General features: G+C 47.7%; 1 protein-coding gene across 3 annotated transcripts in view; it reads right to left on the bottom strand.

Moving 5' to 3' along the window:
- The window catches only part of RPS6KA2 (ribosomal protein S6 kinase A2), a 452256-nt gene that overhangs the window by 205442 nt on the left and 227700 nt on the right, over nt 1-19114 (bottom strand). The window contains exon 1 of one of the 3 annotated variants that reach the window (XM_025381626.1): nt 5959-6315. The exons of the other annotated variants lie outside the window; for them this stretch is intronic. Within the exon in view, the coding sequence (XP_025237411.1) occupies nt 5959-6057 (99 nt within the window). The 5' untranslated portion in view covers nt 6058-6315. Of the gene's footprint in view, nt 1-5958; nt 6316-19114 lie in introns of those variants that run through there. 3 annotated transcript variants of the gene reach the window in all.

The raw sequence follows: 19114 nt of genomic DNA, 5'->3' as shown, positions 1-19114 counted from the left end.
AACAGGGACACCACCTGCTCCATGCCTGCAGAATTCTACCTCCACAGGGCAAAGCAAGGGCAAACCACACAGCCTGGGGAGCTTTGCACACCAAGCCTCATGGAGGAAGACTGGCTAGGGAGCATTCCCGAATGGAATCAGGTAGGGCTCTCATATCAGTAGCATTCTTGGGAACACCCTCTAACTGATCTCCAGGGATGCATGCAAATGACTGCATAACATATGCAAATGACTGCATAACATATGCAAATAACAACAGGTACACATCTTGGCTGGTTGGAAATACTGCTTCTGGCCTGCTTGGTAATAAATCCTAGGTGTATGGTTACAGCACATTCGTCCTCCACGTCCTGATGTGTAGGTGCCTCCGGCTTCCTTAGAGCTGCACCATTATTTTCCCCTAGCTAAGCAGTCAGCAGACAAGGCTTCTCATGCAGCTGCAAGTCAGATGTGATTAACAGTATTTCATATGGAATATATTTGTGTCTGATCTATTTGCTTGATTAAATCACACTGTAGCTTAACAGCCTATTTGTTGATAATTTTTACTTATTTGAATTCAATGTAATAGCTCTTACTAGTGAAAATATATCAGCAAACATAAAATGCTGAGAAAATGCAACACAACGTAATTCAGTGTAATCAGAAATAAAAGCAGAGCATTCTAGAGAACGCTGCTAGTCTTAGACCAGCTCTGCTTATTTAACAAGCACAGATCTTTGGAGCAAAAAAGGTAGAGTATTTCTGGCTAAATTACTGGTTACCAACTCCACGTCATACAAAATAAACTCATCCTGGTCCCCCATATCAAAGGAGCACTCTCTTGGCAGCTTCCTGAAGGTCCCCAAGCTGCAAACATCTCTGATCGACCTGAACATTGCCTTCATCCTGAAGCTACAGCCCCTAAGCCTCTCTCCTCCCCTTTCCCTTCACGGCCAGTAGCCCTGGAAGCTGCCTCTGAGAGTTCATACTTCTCCCACCCACTATTAAATTGCTACTTCTGAGAAACTATTCGCCCCACATGTGAGAAACAGAATGAAATCACAGGTAAATGGTAAGTCACAGGATATGAACATATGTTCCTTTTTTATTTAGTGTGCTTCCACTTCATTCTTCTACTTCTGAGCACATGAAAAATAGTCTGAACAGTCTTTGCTGTGCTGGGTGTGGTCAAAGACAGTCAGCACAGGGGCTTATGGAAAAGGACAGGCAAAGCAAAAGGGGCAAAATCTCACTACGTTTAGCTGTCTTTTCACATAGCTTAAAAAACCAACAATACTTTGGGGATTTTTCTTGAATGTAAAGAAATAAAGTATGTAATGAAATTCCAAGCATGAGGCATATTTGGAATAAGGCAATTTCCAAGCATAGAAAGTGTGACCACAAATAAGGAATTAAGCTTAATGCTTTTAAAATAAAGTATATAAAAGAGCAAAAAGATGAACAAATTCAGTATTCACTAATATGGACTATTTATTGTGTGTGTGTGGTTTTTTTTTTTGGCTGTCAGAAAATCCAATAAAATTAGGATAAACATAATTTCTTTGGGAGCATTTATTGGGAGTACCTGAAAATTATCTTAATTAGAAATGGTTTTCTTGGAAACCACCCAAGATCTAGAAGAAGAGCTCACCTATCAAGCACCAAGTATAAGCCTTAGTGGTAAACTTTCCAGGAAACTTTCTTTTTATCCATGACTGGAGTCAATATTGTTCCTGATGCTTGCTAAGAGTCCCTTCACACTTCCTTTATTAGGATACCATGTTTTCCTTAAAAAGAATAAGCAATTAAAACATCTTTATATGTACACATAGATAAATTCTGATGATCAATTTATCTAATCAGGCCATTTAAATCCAAAGCTGCCAATAATTTCACAGCACTTATACCCTAATAGCAAGCTTCTTTTGACTTGTTTGCTTCTATTGCTAGGCATTAAGCTCGCTGAGGGCAGGGATCCTATTTTTATTTCCCAGTTGCTTAGCACAATGCACACAGTATGTGCTTAAATCTTTTGAGTGTATGAACAATTGAGCAAATAGATAAATAAAACAAAATTCTCCTTCCACTCAGCAGTTCACCACTAGCAATATCCCAGGTAAAGCCTCGCATTTTCTCTTCCTCATTCACTCCCCATTGTCTTTCAGGAGAAACGCCAGTTACAGCTAAAATAGCTCAAATAATAGGTCACCAAAGAGAACCCTCTGGCTTTGGTAACTCCAAATGAATAACTGCTCCCTAAATGAAATGACTCTGTATATTGATACCTTTAGCAAATTGGTGGAAGTCTTACCTTGGGTTAATAATATCACTTTTCATTAGTTTAAAATGTACATTCCCTCTTGGAAGAACTATAAACTAAGCTTTGGAGGTTGCACATTCCATCTTCTGAGGCTCTACTGGCATGTGGAAAGGTTGAGTGGGGGGAAGATTCCTTTCAGCTCAGTGGATCTATGGTTCTGCTAAGTTAGGACGGTGAGGGTGGTGCATTTCCTTGCTCTCAAAGCCACCTTAGCTCAGTAGGCAACTGGCATGGGTAACATATTTTGTAGATAAGTGCACAACTCATAGGCCAGACACTGAGAGGGTATCCTATCCCAGCTGGGTGACGGTAACTCCAGCTCAGCAAATGGGCCAGTGTCTCCTTTCCTCATCTATGAAATGGACTGTTGAATGAGATGCAGGTTACTCTGCCCAGCAATGTGTCGTGGTTCTTAGGCAACACTGTCAATGCCCTGAAAGCAGAGCTCTCTGGGGGCGGTGAGGGTCTTGTAGTCACGGACACCTGACATCTTTCTGGGGCACATCCATTGAATTCTATGCAAGATACCCAGTTTTCCTCTACAAACCCCCAAAGTTATAGTTGCCAGAGCCAACAACTTGGCCATCTCACTTGGTTCTATGATGACAGAGGACAAAAATATTTCATTGAATTTCATTTTAATCTGTAATTCATAAGCTGTTTCCAAATATGATTAAGTAACCTGGCTTCTCTGTCACTTAGGGTTTAGCAAATGTTGGGTTATAGATGTAAAATTTATTTTAAAATCAAGTATGTTCAGGGAAGTTTTGCCAAGCATAAATGTAAAAGAGAGGAAAAAAAGAAGGAACTTTAGAAATTTCTCATTATTAAAAAAATTAAAAATGAAAATAAATAAAATCGAGAATGAAAACATTAGGACGGAGTCTCTCCTGAAAGCCTTTTAAATGAAAATACTGTTTTCAACTTAAAGTAACTATGTTAATTTCCTGTTTATGTCACTAGACTTTGAATTTCAAATAACAAAAATTTTCAAAGTCTCTGTATATTTCAAAATATAAATTTCACAGAAATAATTTTAAAATGTTTCCCATTATAAAACGAGTTATCTTTCTCATTCATCCAAATAGAGGAAATACACATCTGTGTTCAGTACTTTGTGTCCTATTTCTCAACCTCAATCCATTGACAGACCTCCCCTGCTCAGTTTTACATTTTTTGATGAGTGCTTCTTGGCCTATAACCAGCTGTGAACACACAAACCAACACGCAGCCTTCTCAAGTATGGGTAGGGAGCAGAAGAGGAACTCACTGGATGGGACACAAAGTCAGCTGCTTGTGCGAATCCTCACTGCGCGGAAGTGCCCTGAGGCCAGGACTTCCATGTCTTGTGTCTTTTTGGACACAGTACCCAGAAAAAGACCAGCCCCAGACCTGGTCCTCCATAAACACTTGCAGAATTTCCTTGGAAAGCTTTCAACAAGACTCTCAAACTCTCACGGTTTTATTCCCATAGCAATAGAATGAGGATAGTAACATACGCTACCCCGATTTTCACAAGCGTCAAATAATAGAAAGCCAGGGAATGCATTTGTAAAGAAGACAGCATTGTGTTAGTAGTGACCATCTTTTTTTTTTGAGACGAGTCTTGCTCTGTCGCCAGGCTGGAGTGCAGTGGCGCGATCTCGGCTCACTGCAACCTCTGACTCCCTGGTTCAAATGATTCTCCTGCTTCAGCCTCCTGAAGAGCTGGAATTACAGGCACATGCCACCATGCCCAGCTAATTCTTGTATTTTTAGTAGAGACGGGGTTTCACCATGTTGGCCAGAATAGTCTCGATCTCCTGACCTTGTGATCTGCCTGCCTCAGGTTCCCAAAAGGCTGGGATTACAGGCATGAGCCACTGCGCTTGGACATTATTGACTATCTTGAGACCTCCAGCACCTACTACGGGATCTGGCACATAGAAAGCGCTAATTGACTACTTGCTGTTAGACTACATTTATTTTCAGCCCATTTGACCTCCTACGTCGCTGATGGTTTATGTATGACTTCTAGAAATTTTATTTGTACATCAAAAAAACCTCGTTTCCTATTCCCACCCCTACCTTGTTTCCCACTGTATTCTTTTTGGAGGCACTTCTGCAGCCCGGCCCTCCTTGCAGAACCCTAATACCAGAGGTGTGTGTATCCAGAATCAGGCAGATTCTTGAACTCCCACTGGTCAGCCAGTGTTTAGCTGCTCTTCATAAACAATGCCTGGAGTTTGCTCACACGTGTGCCTCTTCTTGACAGAGACAATAAATGGAAGGAGACAAGGAGATGTCTAATAAACTTGGCATTGTGATGAAACAGGAAATAAAAACATGTATCCAGATAAACATAAATACTATTCTGAGTTTCTGATCTTGTCAACTTTAGATTTTTTTAAGTGCCTGTGTCCCAGAAAAATGATTTGTCTCCCTGAAGGTGTGCTTAATTTCTCTCAATCTTAGACTTAAAGCAAGCCCTCCTCCAGTACTGGATTAACAGTTTTATTTGAAAGATATATTTTACCCTTAGGAACCGGCGACACTGATCCTATCTAGTACTTCAATTCTGATTTAGGGATGCCATAAGAGAAACTTTTTAAACAAGTAATTCTCTTCTACTTTTATGTCTATTCCTGAGCTCAGCTTAGCGGTCTCTCAATTGTTACAGCACCCATGCCCGTGTCTAATATCATGGCAGCTGGGACAAAGAACACCAAGATGAAACATCTGAGATTGTTCCAGTTGAAACAAACCAACCAAAACCGCACAGGTGCCAGCCTTGAGGCAAAGGCGGGACAGTGTCAGGCAAAATCTTTGGGTCCCAGCCTCAGTCTCCCCATCACCATGTCTCTTTTTCACTTAAACACGTTTCACTGTTTTGTCATCTATAGATTCAACAATGTGATTTGGACACTGGGATTAAGAGAATAAGATTTGATGGTCGAAATAAAAAACACCACAAGAGAACCGTCCAAAAGGAAACCCTAAGATGCCAAGATGCGGGACAGGTAGAAAGGACAGGGCTTTGGGAGTACTCTGGGTTTTCAGGACGAATCTGTATCAACCCCGGCGCTGTGAGGATATTGCATCAGGCGCTTTACTCCTGAGCGCCGTTTTAGATGCCTAAGTAGATCGTGCTGCTGCCCGTTCTTCCCCGTTCTGTGAATCCTACACTGACTTCAAATGCACGAATGAGCTACAAGATAAGGTGGAACCTGCCAGCCGGGCACGGCTGACAGCACCTGATCAGCGCCTCAGAGGGCGGAGCTGGGGGGCTTCTCCACTCGGGACTCTGATGGACCCCTGCGAAGCGCTTCACGCCACGCGGCTGTCCAGCTGCAGAGAAAGCCCCTCCGCACCCAGGTCACCCGTGGCCCACAGGGGACCACACCACACCCCGTGCAGCCAGCAGCGGATAAACGAGCTGGAAATGCAGTGGGGGTGGAGTTGGCCCCCGCAAGGACCCACGGACCGCCCAATTACTACGGAGTCCGAGCGATAACGTTGGGAGCCCTTTGGTTTGATTTTCGGAACCGGACCAGCTTTCCAGTAACTTGAACTCCCTGACGGGTCTCGGGGTCCACCCAGAGGTGGCGAGGCGGGCTCGGGCTGCCACAGCCCGCTTGGCGCCTGGCACCTGCGCGCCCGGAAGGCGGCCGCATTACCTCGAGCCGGCTCAGGCTGGAGCTCTTGGAGCGCGACTTCCTGCGCAGGTACACGGAGAAGAACCTGCGCACGGCGAACTTCTTCATGCTCAGGTCCATCGCCCCGCGCCCAGCCCGGAGCAGCCGCAGGGCCGGGGGACGCGCATCTCCGGCATCCCAGGCGCCGGGCTCAGGTCCGCGGGTGGGCGCGCGGGGCCGGGGAGCCCGGCGCAACGGCCATAGGCGTGGGGCGTGGGGCGCGGGCTGCGGTCACAAAGGGCAGGCCGCGCCGGCCACCGCGGCCGGGGCCCCAGGCGCTCCCTCCGCCTCCTTCTTCGCCTCCCCTGCGAGTACCAGCGCCGGCCACGCGCCACGCCTACACCACGCCCACCGCCACTACCGCCAATCAGCGCCCTTCGCTTCGCGCCCCGGCACGCACACCTCCTCCTCCTCCGCCCCGCCCCACCACTACCGCCAATCAGCGCTCACCACCCCGCCCGTTCCCGCCCACTAGCAAGCACTGCCAATGAGCGCCTACCGCCCCGCCCAGGAGAGCCCCGCCTCCACCGATACCTCCAATCATCAGCGTCGCCCTGCGGCTCCAGGTGCTCATCCCTCCTCCTCTTTCTACTCCTTCCTACGAGTACCAACTCCGTGCAGCCCCGCCCCCACGCGGGTCCACCCACGGCCCCGCCCGCAGCATTGCCCGCCAATCAGCGCCCGCGACTGCCGCATGCCTAATGAGCACCGGCCCGGGACAGCTCCCGGCTCCGGAGGGCTGTGTAGCGGCTCAGGAGCCGTGCAGTTGCAGGCATTCCTGTCACGCAACTTTGGCCCGGCAGCTCTTTCTTCCAGCTTGGGGCCGTCATTATGTTTTCCTTCCTTAAAACATCCCTATGCACACTTTGTCATCATGTTTTTCTCTGCTGAACCAAACTTTAATTGTTGATCAGCAAATGCTTCTAGAAAACCCAAGCAAAACCGCAGCGGCCAGCGAGCGAGGCACCCCCGCCTGCCAGCGGATACTGCAGCCCGGCGCAGAGCCGCCTGCCGCGGGACCGGCGCCTTCCCTCTGTCGGAGCGGACAAAGACGCCCGAGGGCGGGGGCTCAGGCAGCCCGCGGGGCGCCTCCCTCCCGCGGCTGCAGAACAAAGACGCATCCGCCCTCCGCAGCCGGCCCCATTCTAGGAAACATCTACACAGATGGCTTATCAGGGCCCGCGCTGGGAATACCCGGGGCGGGGTGACCTGGGTCTAGGGCAAGGCCCGGATCTGCCTTAAAGGGAAACACTTTTTTTTTTTTTTTCCTAGAAATGCTCACCAAGGGCTGCAGGAGGGCCGGGATCTGCGGGCTCACGACCCGGTGCAGCCTGGGTGCTGTTTTCCTCTTGTGCACGTGTTGAGTTTGTGTTTAAAAACAGGGAGAAACCGAGCCCATTGACATAGCACCATCACCACCTGCAAAGACCAGAAACGACTGTGGTGGTGAGTTGACAAGTCTTGCTTGCTCTTTTGCAGTGCGAACTGCAAAATCCTCGCGTTGTTTTGCTCCTTGGACTACTCAGATGTTACGTTAATACTTGTGATAGGCTATTTTGGCTAAGGTGGGTAGAGGTCAGAATGTCCTTAAATAAGAGCTTTAAGCTCATGCTGCATCCGGGCTGAGGTGAGACCAGATAGGCCCTCTGGGTTTCCTGGAGACCCGCGTTGAGTGGTGCTGCTCCGGAGTGGAAGCCGGGAGTTTAGCACCAGGACTCTGGCGCTGCCCCTTCCTTGCTTGGTGAACTTGGCTGCCGCTGCACGTTGTTCCCACGGCTCATCTCTAAGAAGAAAATATGAGTGAAACCTGCCTCATCTCCCTTACTGGATAGCAAGAGGCTTATGCAAGATCACGGATATGGGAGTGCTTTGTGAATTTAAATAGTGCAATTGATTTTCATATTATGTATTAAAGGATTTATAATAACTATTTTTCTTTAAAAACAGAAGTGCAGGACCCCACAAGCACACCAAACACCAAACACCTCTTTTTGCTGCTTTTCAAGACAATGCGCCAATTAAGTGCCCATGAAAACTGCTTTTCCTGCTTCCTTTAAGGTTCTGCTGGGAGGGTAGCCTCTGAGTGCCCTGTATCCCTGCTGGGATCCTTAGGCATCCTGGCTCTAGGCAAACACAAAGATACTGTACCCAGCACGGGAAGCGGTAGATGGACCGCCAACTGGAGGTCCGGGGATGAGGGAGGGCCAACCCAACTATGCTTCCCTGAGAAGGGGAGCCAGTAATACTGGCCGGAGATAGGGGTGCAGAATGCCAACTATACCAACTGGCGGGCATCCTGTTCAGGACAAAAGTCCAGAGGCAGGCCTAAGTCAAGGCTTGTGTTGTATCGACGATAGTATTTTGACGTGATCTGACAAAATTGGAAAGGAAATATTTCTTGCGACATTCATGAGTTCCCCAAATTTGAAGGCAACAAAACTGTTCTGTTGAACTTGGGGGGAAAATCGTTCAGATTTCAACCACGGAATTCATTGCTACAACAGTAAATATGTTTGCCTTTGTTTTTCTCCTGGTAAAATACAGGTATACCAAAATCACGGAACACTACTTCATGTGCCTATGTAATGAAATCCTCCAAAACCACTAAATCTAGGGTAGGTATAATATCAAGACGCATTGTAACCTAAATCCAAATTATCCTCACCAAATACTAGAAAAGAAAGTGAACTTGATAAAGGCTCTTGCCCAGATGATGGAATGGGAAAGGACTCAAGAGCAGATAAAGAGCTTGGTAGACCTCTGAGTATCTCACATTTTCTCTAACTCAAGCACAGTAAGTTTGAGACTGAATTCCATGGTGACTGCTACTTCTATGAGTACCAGATTAGCTGATGCATGGTCACTGCAATTCCACAAGTGATTAGATCACCTACTAACATCTGGCACTGTGGTGGTCATTTGTGACACAAAGTGATTACAATATCTCAAGAAGTTCACAGTCTTATGGAAGAGAAGGTGAGTGAACAGGCAAAGCTGATGCCATTTTTATGTAAAGTGAAAGAAATGTGTAAGAGATGAATGAGAAGCCAATACTAATTGGCAAAGTCAAGGAGGAGATGGCCTTTGTTCTGAACGCCTGAGGGTAAGAAGATGAGGGAATAAGTTTCTTGGACAGACAAGAGGCGGCGGGAGTCCCAGGCCGAGGAATAACAGGGCACAGTTTGGGGACTGTGACAAGATTTACCATCTCTTCCGGGCTACACAGGTATCTTTGTGGGTAAGGCTGATGTGCTGTCTGCATATGGGAAGATGCCACATTCTCGGGGCACCCCACAGGAGTATATTAAGAGTGACATCCAAGAGCTTCTAATTAGTCAAGTACCACAAATGTCTGTTCATCTCCAAACAGCCCTACAGGCTGCTGGAAGTTTCAAGTTTCTAAAACCCTCTTTTATTCTCATAATATATTTTCAATAAAATGCTAAACTGCACTTCAAGTGAAACTTTATATATCTTTAAAATAAATGGAAACAATGTGGGGAGCTTTTAGACTTCACAGATAAGTGAGATCGTGGACATTTGTCTTCCCTTGTCTGGCTTATTCCACTTAGTATGATGTCCTCCAAGCCCATCTGTGTTGCCCGCAGGTATCTATGTGAGGCGATGGATGTGTTCATTAGCTTGATTGTGGGAATCCTTGCACAAGGTATACCTACAGCAAACATGATGGGGTGTCCCTTAAATTATGCAACTTTTGGCTGCACAGGGTAGTTCACGCCTATCATCCCAGCACTTTGGGAGGCCGAGGCGGGCAGATCACCTGAGTTCAGGAGTTCAAGACCAGCCTGACTAACATGGAGAAACCCCATCTCGACTAAAAATACAAAATTAGCCGGGCGTGGTGGCACATGCCTGTAATCCCAGCTACTCGGGAGGCTAAGACAGGAGAATCCCTTGAACCCGGGAGGCGGAGTTGCGGTCAGTGGCGATCATACCACTGTACTCCAGCCTGGGCAACAAGAGCGAAACTCCATCTCAAAAAAAAATTTTTTTTTCTTTGTCAGTTATACCTCAACAAAGCTGAAGAAAATAAAAAGAATGAATGAGGAAGGACATACAGAAATCAACAGCAACAACACAGAGGAGGAAGACCAGAAGAGAGACACAGAGACCAGGAGACCAAGAAGGAACTTAACCCAGAGGAAAAGTATACTCGCAGCCGGAGCTTAGTGAGGGAGGAGAGAGCAGAGACGGGCAGCGCAACTCAGGAACAGGGTCGGGTGGCGGCAGAGGCACACTGAGCCGTGTTGGGAGACCAGAGGACAACATGTACCCAACACGGGTATGAAATACCTCGAGGCCAGGCGCGGGGGCTCATGTCTGCAATCCCAGCACTTCGGGAGGCCGAGATGGGCAGATCACTTGAGCCCAGGAGTTCAAGGCCAGCCTGGGCAATATGGCGAAACCCATGTTTTCTCTACTAAAAACTACAAAAATCAGTTGGATGTGGTGGTGCGTGCCTGTGGTCCCGGCTACTTCGGAGGCTGAAGTGGGAGGATCACTTGAGCCCAGGAGGCGGAGATGGCAGTGATCTGAGATCGTGCCACTGCACTCCAGCCTGGGTAACAGAGTGAGAGCCCATCTCAAAAACACCAAAAACAAAAAAGAACCTCAGAGCAGATTGCGTAAGTCCACAGAGCAAGAAAGGAAACTGGGGCAAAGTAAAGGAGTGAGTTTCTTCTTCTACCTCTGGCCAGTGTGTAAGGATGGGATGCTCAGAGCTGGGGGTACTTTGGGCCCATGGGGTCATGCTAAGCATGGCATGGCAGAAAACTGGAAACATTCTGGATCCTTGATAACACTGTTGAGTTACTGCATTAACCAATTCTGCAGCCAAACCTCTTTGAGGCTTATTTCTGTGGAAAATAACAAATCTTTTCATTGAGCTGAGTTTTCTACCATTTGCAGCCAAAGGAATCCTAATTGATACACTCAGCAAGGCACTCATTATTCACTCGGTTAATCCATAGACTTACATCTAGTTACTACATCTAAATTTTTATAAAAGTTACTTAAAGATTATTTAATAGTCATAATATTTGTAAACCATGGTAGAAAGTGCTGTAGATTAATTACAATTACGGTTATAATTCTAGGATGGAAGAATTACTTGTTTGAATGTATTCGCGTATCATGCGTTTCACAGTCTCTTCCTCTGTACTCAGCACTGTGCCCTCTCACAAGATCATCACAGGCTAGTGACAAATGATCAGATACAAAAATATACCGTGAGTCAGCGGAACGTGCCACGCTTTAAGGCAGACAAGCATGCAGCTGGCCCATGCGGAGGGAGGAAGGACTAGAGGGACATAGGGACAGTTTTTCAAACCAGGCAAGTGGGGACGAGAGCAGAAAGAAAGATCATTTTGTGCAAAGGCCCTGGGGTGAGTGACGCTGTGTGGCCAGAGCATGGGCTCAGGGTGTGGGGTCAGGTGGAGGCAATGACGTTTGTTCTCAGCTTAACAAAGGGGCCACTGAAGCATGAAGCTGAGGATAACAGGGACACACTTGTATTTGAGAAAGTTCTGGCAGCAGGGTGCACAGCAGAGGAAGCAGATCAGGGAGGTGCCCCGTGACAGTCTTGTGGGATAGGACAGTGTCCTCATGAAGAGCAAACCGCAGTGGCCACAGTGATGGAGAGCAAGAGGCCGAGGTGGGCAGTAACGCTGGGAGCAGAATTTGCTGGAGACCCACGGGCTGAGGGGAAGGAAGTGGGGCCGGACGTTTCCAGGATATGTCCTCGCGTCCACAGGCACCACCTCTGAGTGACTCCTCCCCCTTACTCATCCCCTCCATTTTACCACCTCGAAATCGAAATCACAATCGCTGAGCCTTTACACAGTTCACTCAGATGGTTCCCTGTAAATCCACGATTTGCAAAACTGTCAGGTTTTATTTCAACATGACCACAAACATGGAAAAACAAAGACACGTGTAAATTATGTGAGATGAGAAAGTAACACATAACTCTAAAAAGGGAATTTCATTTGCAAATGTTTTTTGAGGCAGAATCTCACTCTGTGCCCCAGGCTGGAGTGCAGTAGTGTGATCTCGGCTCACTGCAACCTGCTCCTCCTGTGATTCTTGAGTAGCTGGGACTACAGGTATGCGCCACCTTGCCCAGCTAAATTTTGTATTTTTAGTAGAGATGGGAGTTTTGTCATGTACGACTGGTCTCAAATTCCTGACCTCTAGTGATCCGCCCACCTCAGCCTCCCAAAGTGCTGGGGTTACAGGTGTGAGCCACTACACTCAGCGTTCATTTGCAAATTTCTTTATTGTTTGGTATAGTTTCACACCACAAATAACTCACGTCCTTAATAACCCACAGAAAAAAACTAATATTCAAGAACTAACTAGAACAATTTTTTAAAATATGAGGAAAATGAGACTATAATTTTTAAATTATAATAATTTAAACAAGACCTGTGATAACGGAGAGCCAACGGTAGTATGTGAAAGCGACTGTGTGGGGCATACTTGGTTGTATTCATGTTTGTGACTCACTAATTATTAATCACTTCTCTCCCACGTACACCTTGGCATGAATGAGTCAGAGAAGAACCACGGCAGGAGCCCAGCATCATTCATCAACTCAGGTCCTCTGCACATCTGCCATGCCTGCTGCTGTGGGCTGTGCTGAGCCTGAGATCTGAGGGGCTGGGCGTAGCAGGGACTCCTGTCCTGATGGGCATTGCAGTCTCTGGGGTAGCACAGACAAGCCAGAGTGTGTTCACTCCCAGGCGAGAAGGGCTTTAGAGGGGAGAGGGCCCTACAGGAGCCCTTAGTCTCGCAGATGACTGCTATCTTCACAGGTGATGATGAGCAAGTGAGAGCCAGATGCACAGGGACAGGCGAGGGTGTTCCGTCAGGGAAGCTCAGGCTAAAGGCCAGCGAGAGCATGGTCCTGAGGAGGTCCATTTGGCTGCGGTGTGAGGGTGTGTTGGAGTGGGGACAGGGCAACGGAGGGGTGCTGGGTCACATGGTAGAGAGCCCCAAGGAGTTTATCCCTGAAGAGGAGGAAGAGCCTGGGAGGCTTTGGCAGGAGGATGCCATCAGCGTCGCCTGGGCGTGTCTGGCGAAGGATGTCTCAAGTCTGACCCTGCTCACCTACTGCGCTCATGGACAAGCCACCATCCCCATGCTGGGGAGAAGGCTGCATCCACCCCAGGAGGGTGGCCTGGGTGTGTCTGGTAAAGGATGTCTTAAGTCTGACCCTGCTCATCTTCTGTGTCCACTCCAGGACAAGCCACCGTCCCCGCTCTAGACCAGGGTGGTCACCTGCTAGCTTGGCCGCCCATGGCCATTCCACACAAATCCAAATCCAATCCTCCACTTCTCTGCTTGTAACTCTTCCAGGCTTCTTACTTTCTTGCCAGTAAAGTATAATAAAACCCAAACTCCTCGTTCTGCCTACACTGACTCTGCTACAAAGACCCTGGGTCTCACCACCCACCGTCCATCCTGCCCCACCCTGCCCTATCCTGCTCCTTGGCTCCACCAGCCTGGCCTTCCCTTCATTCTTGGAACTGCCAAGGCCATCCCACCTCCAGCCTTGGGTTCTGGCTCCTTCCTCTACCTGGGCCCCTGTTCCAGTTGGCTCTCAAGCTTTGGCTTCCAGCTTGAATCAGCGCCTCCCTGCAGAGGCCTTTCGGGATAGCCTATCTCAGACAGGGCCTCTCTACATTACTCTCTAGAACACCTCATGCTCATTTTCTTTACAAAACTTCTGATAATATGTGATTCTTCTTCCTTTTCTCCTCCTCCACATTTTTCTCCTCCTCCTCCTCCTCCTCCTCTCCTCCCTCTTCCTCCTTCTCCTTCATCTTCTTTACCTTTTAAATGCTTTTGTCCAGTAGTCACACTATAAGGCCCCAAAGGACAGGAGCTTTAACATCCCCAGAGGCTTCTGTGACACAGAGCCCAGCGCACAGCAGGCACTCCATGGATATCTGCTGCCCTTGTTGAATAAACAGATTGGGGAATGAGGCCAGGAGAATGGCAGGGTGTGGCCGAAGGGAAGTGGATGAACTCCAGGGTTAAATTTAGAACAAACAGGATTTCAGGATTGATCATTTGAAAGGAAAGTTTCTACCAACTCTCTGAGATATGTTAAGTTTGAAAATTTCAAGGACAAATAGCTATAGGCCAATTTTAAAAAATGCTGAGAGGCTGTTCCACAACCCTGACACTGCCCAGGTGTCTGAGAACACAGGATGGCCTGGAGAGTGAAGGAGGGGAGCATGGAGGGAGGAAATTTGGCAGCATTTCCATCACCCTTCCTCTCCACCACCCAAAGGGCTAGGGAGGTGCCGCCTCCGTTGTTGCAGCCCAGGCAGGATGACTTTGTGGGGCCCCTTGGGGAGTGCTGATATGCTGGGACCAGGTGGCTTAGGTCTGGCATCCACTGGGACCATCTGGAGGGGAACGCGAGGAGGACAGAGAGGCTGTGTGGTGGCTAACCCTGTCCGTGCAAGGCTTGTTGGCCAAGGACATATGAGTGCTTCCTACAGGCCAGGCCGGGGCCAAGGAGGGGCCATGTGAAGTCCTCAGAGACCCTGCCTGGAGTGAAGCTAACAGGGGCCTCCAGGAGAGAAGGGTCAGGCTGGGGAAGACAGGAGAGCAGTCGAAGCCCATTCTCTCCCCTCCTCTTCCTCACTCCTGGCTCTGGCCCCGAAAGGAACAATGAGCCTAGAGGAACAATGAGCAGGTGCGGGGTAGGGGGAGAGGGTGGTAGGGGATACCCAAGGTGGAGAGTAGGAGAGCCAACAAGCTCGGACAACGGGCTGCCCGCGCAGGTCTCTGAGAGGGAGCCATCCTGAGGACCGGAAATACTAACCAAGAGCTCAGAACTTAAAGCCAATGTGGGCTGTCTGTTGTCCAAGAGTGGGAAGAAAAGCTGTGGAAAGTGACAGGGTCCTCACTGGAGAAGGGGGCGTTTGTCCCACTGGTGGACATTGAAATGTGTGTTTTGACCCAATCTCAAGTCAGGATTGTTCAAGTCCATGAGGTAAGTAAGGAGAGGCAGGAACCAAAAAGTGGGTCCAGGTTTGCAGCATAAGACCCCGTGTCACAGCCATAGTGGCCGCAGAGGACAGAGCCCACCCCCAAAGTGAGAGTCCTGCAAGGGTGCTGCACTCGGCCTGTGGGCGGGCTGAGGGTGGACCCCATAACCCCCTGGATGAGGAATCGTGGTTGAACACTGGCACTAAGCAGGGGGCCAGGAGCGTGGGAAATCCCGGGGGTCTGTGGCCATAGCCAGCCTTCGCACAAGGGCAGGGCCTCGGTTCACCGCCTGTGTGAAAACAGCAGCACCAACTCCAGCTGACAATTTAAAGTGGTCTTGAGGTGTTTTTGCCCTAGGTGCCTAGCAGAAACAATCACAAATGCTTTCTAGAGGAATCTGCACTAAAGCCAGGCTTCAAAGAATTCCCTCAGACACAGCTCCAAGGAGCGCAAGCTCACAATCGCCGTGCGCAAAATCCACAAGAACACTGAAGTCAGGAGCACAGCCCGCAAGACAGCCAGCCGCAGACTCGGCTGTGAGTAGCCTCCAGCCACTGGACCATCCAGGGGAGAGCAGTGAATGTCAAATTTGATAAGCTTAAGGAAATAAAAGCAAGAAATGAAAAAGCAATTAAAGACAAGAGACTCAAAGTGACCAAGTAGATAAAAAAATGAACAACGTCGTTCTTGAAATGGAAAGACAGAGTACTTGACATGAATGACATATAGCTGAGCATGTGTACCATTTTTTAAAGAGCAAATTAGGTGTAGCTGGAGACAGGCGAAAGACAGATCTAAAAACGACTGTGGTAAGCAGGAGCCCGTGATGGACTGTACACTGGGAAGTAAAATACCTTGAATTAAATTTCTACCCGCTGTTCAGATCCTATGACCTGACTGTGGCTGAAATTCTCTGAGTCTCTAGAACAGTGGTTCTGGGATGGTGGAGGATGGGTCCCAGGGGACATCTGTCAGTGTTGGAGACATTTTTGATTGTCACAGCTGGGCGGGGCTACCAGCATCTCGTGGGTTGAGGCCGGGCACTGCTGAACACTCTACATTGTACAGGACAGGCTCATTACCAAGATTTGCCCATCAAAAATGTCAGTAGTCTCTGTTCTTTCTGCTCAGTTTGTTTGCGAACCTAAAATGGCTCTTAAAAAATAAAGTCTATTTTTAAAAATGTTGATGGTGAGGTTGAAAAAGCCCGCTCTAGGATGAAGAAGGAGGAAGAAGAGGAAAAAAAAACCCAACCCTTTTCTCACTAGGTCGTCACCTATGAAAACAGCAATTTCATGCAGTTAAACCAATATGGGGAAGCGCTTTGTAAATTGTAAGGTGCTCTACAGAGTTATTCGTAGAAATCCTAGCATTTCACACAGAGAATTAATGAAATGGCTGGGAAGAGAGTTGACTCCCAAATATGAGAATTTTTATCTGAAAACTCCCCTATTAAACTGTATCATCTTATGCAAGGCATGACCATGTGCCTCGCTGCCCAAACCAGAAGGCAAGACTTAGCGTGACCTCCTGACATGTCCTTATTCCCTACGTGTCTAGTTACTGAGATTTGTCAACTGTGCCTTCTACATGTTTTCCCCGTCTTGCCTTCTTTCCAACCCTGCCCTCCATAACACAGCGTGGGCCCTTCTCAGCTCTTGCCAGAAAGTAGTAATTACTGGCCAAAGGAAGTGAATCTTGTTCAGTTACCCCAGGGCACGCATAGCTCCAGAAGTTGGATGCTTGGAAGCCTCAGACTCTGTTCTTCCTGGCCAGGCCTTCTTCCATGTTGCCTTTGCCTCTTCTCCTTCCCCCAGGGCGCAGCCTCTGCTCCTGCCCCGCTGACTTACTCCTGAGAAGATGAACTGTGGTGTCTCCATGACATCATTCACGCAGTGTCCACAGCTGTCCTTCCTGCCTGCTCTGCCTCTGCCCACTGGCCACGTCTCCTTCCAGCATCTTCCAGACCCAGCATTGCTCCAGAAAGCCACACGGAGATCCCTCCACCCCTCAGGCCCTGTTGGGGTCTCTCCTGGGATCCTCTAATTTGCTCACTGTGCTGTATTAAAACTTTGGGTTCCCCTTTCTCTCATACCAACGTTAAAATACTTTAGAGAAGCAACTGTCCGTAGCGTTCCATGCATGTTTGTAAACAGACGTTACTAGGATTATTTTCAGTGGGTTGCTAATTAGGAAGAGCTTTGGTCTACATTATTATTTCTGTGACACATTTATCTAAGAAACAGACACAGTGAACCCCCTTATGCAACGAAGATGCTGAGGCTCTAAGAGGTTAACCCGGAAATAAGGGACTTTCCCAAGCCTATACGTAAATTATAGAGGAATTCAAAAGGAAGGGAGTTAGCAGGAAAGAGGAAACAGGTTACAACTATAGCAGGAAGGATTTCTGTAGCTTAAAAAAGAAAAAAAAACCCTCATCATAGAAAAATTTCTCAAGATCTGGCATGGGTACAAAGGAGAGCATAAAATCTTTGCTAGATTTGTTTTAGCAAGAAATTTTCATTGTTTAAAAATATTTCATAAACACCTATAATATTTCAGGCACTAAATACCTCTACTAGAGATGAGAACTTGATGAACACATAAAAGCCAGACAGGGAGCTGAGAATAGCAGGTGTGGCAGCCCGGGGAGAGGCACGCCTTGTGGTGCCGTCTCCCCCTCCCCTCATCAGAGGAGCTGGGGAGGAAGCTGGGGCTGGGAGGCGTGCCGCCCTTCCCCGCTCCGCTGGGCTCTTCCCTGTTCTCGGCAACCTGCTGGGTCACCTATGCAGAGAGAGCCTTCCCAGAACACTTGAGAATGCGCGATAAAACGAGGGGGAAATCTTTTCTAATGAAGTGTGGCTGGTCCGATAGTAAGCAGGAAAGAATGAACGCAGGCAAAACATGAGGATAAGGAGATATTGTGAGGGTGAGCACTGTTCTGAGTAGTGCTTGTCCTGCAGGCTAATGTGAGTCTCTGTCATCTAGACCAGAGGTTCAGCGGGGGGCCAAGCAGGGTGTGGGGTTGGATCGGGCATTGCCATAGAGCAGACTGGAGGGCGTGACCTTGGAAGAACCTCACTGTGAAGAAGGAGGCTTGCCTCTTCAGGTGGGAGTGCGGAAAAGAGCAAGGGGTAAAAACTGCCCTCTCAGACTTCTGCAGCTCACACTTCAGCCAGTTGGAAGCCAAAATCCTCACTCCTAGTGTGGCCTGAAAAACTCCAATCCAATCTTTTAGTTTTTAGAGATTCCAGATCGGTAGCACACGGAAGACCAGGCGGAGGCAAACGTAAGTACAATCAGGAAGAACATGCCTTAAACATGTCTCACAGTTTAAATGGGAAATTCTAAGGGGCATGAGCTCGCAAACATAAATCACTAAATAATCACAGATACAAACTGTGGGCAAGAGTCAGTAGAGACAAATTCCAAAATCAGACCTGTACAGATAGCAAAGGTTAGGAATTTGTATAAATAATATAAACTATGTGTGTTCAATACATTTGAAAAACAAGGAAGGTTGAAGCATTGCAAGAAAACAAGAGATTGTAAAATGACCACGCAGATTTGTAAAAATAAGCAAAACTTTAAAATTGAAACTATAATAATTTAAATAAAAAATCCAATAGATTGGCCAGGTGTGGTGGCTCACGCTTATAATCCCAGCACTTTGGGAGGCCAAGGTGGGCAGATCACTTGAGGTCAGGAGTTCAAGACCAGCCTGGCCAACATGGCAAAACCCCATCTCCACTAAAAATACAAAAATCAGCCAGTGTAGTGGTGTACGCCTGTAATCTCAGCTACATGGAGAACTGAGGCAGGAGAACTGCTTGAACGTGGGAGGTGCTGGGTACAGTGAGCCAAGATCATGCCACTGCACTCCAGCCACTCCGTCACAAAAAAAAAAAAAAAAAAAAAAATTCAGTAGATCAATTAAACAGCAGTTTGGACAAAGTCCAAGACAGAGTTGGTAAAAGAGAGGTTGGATCTGATGATAATTGAGAGAAAGACAGAAATACAGGAAAAATGAAAGGGGGGTTAAGAAATATGGAAGATAGAAGGAGAAAAATCCAGCATGCCTCTGACTATTAGAATGAGACAGAAGAAACAA

This window comes from Theropithecus gelada, chromosome 4 (assembly GCF_003255815.1).
Source record: "Theropithecus gelada isolate Dixy chromosome 4, Tgel_1.0, whole genome shotgun sequence".
Taxonomy (NCBI): domain Eukaryota; kingdom Metazoa; phylum Chordata; class Mammalia; order Primates; family Cercopithecidae; genus Theropithecus; species Theropithecus gelada.
Note: the sequence above shows the minus strand (reverse complement) of the source record. Positions and strands in the feature narration are given on the sequence as shown.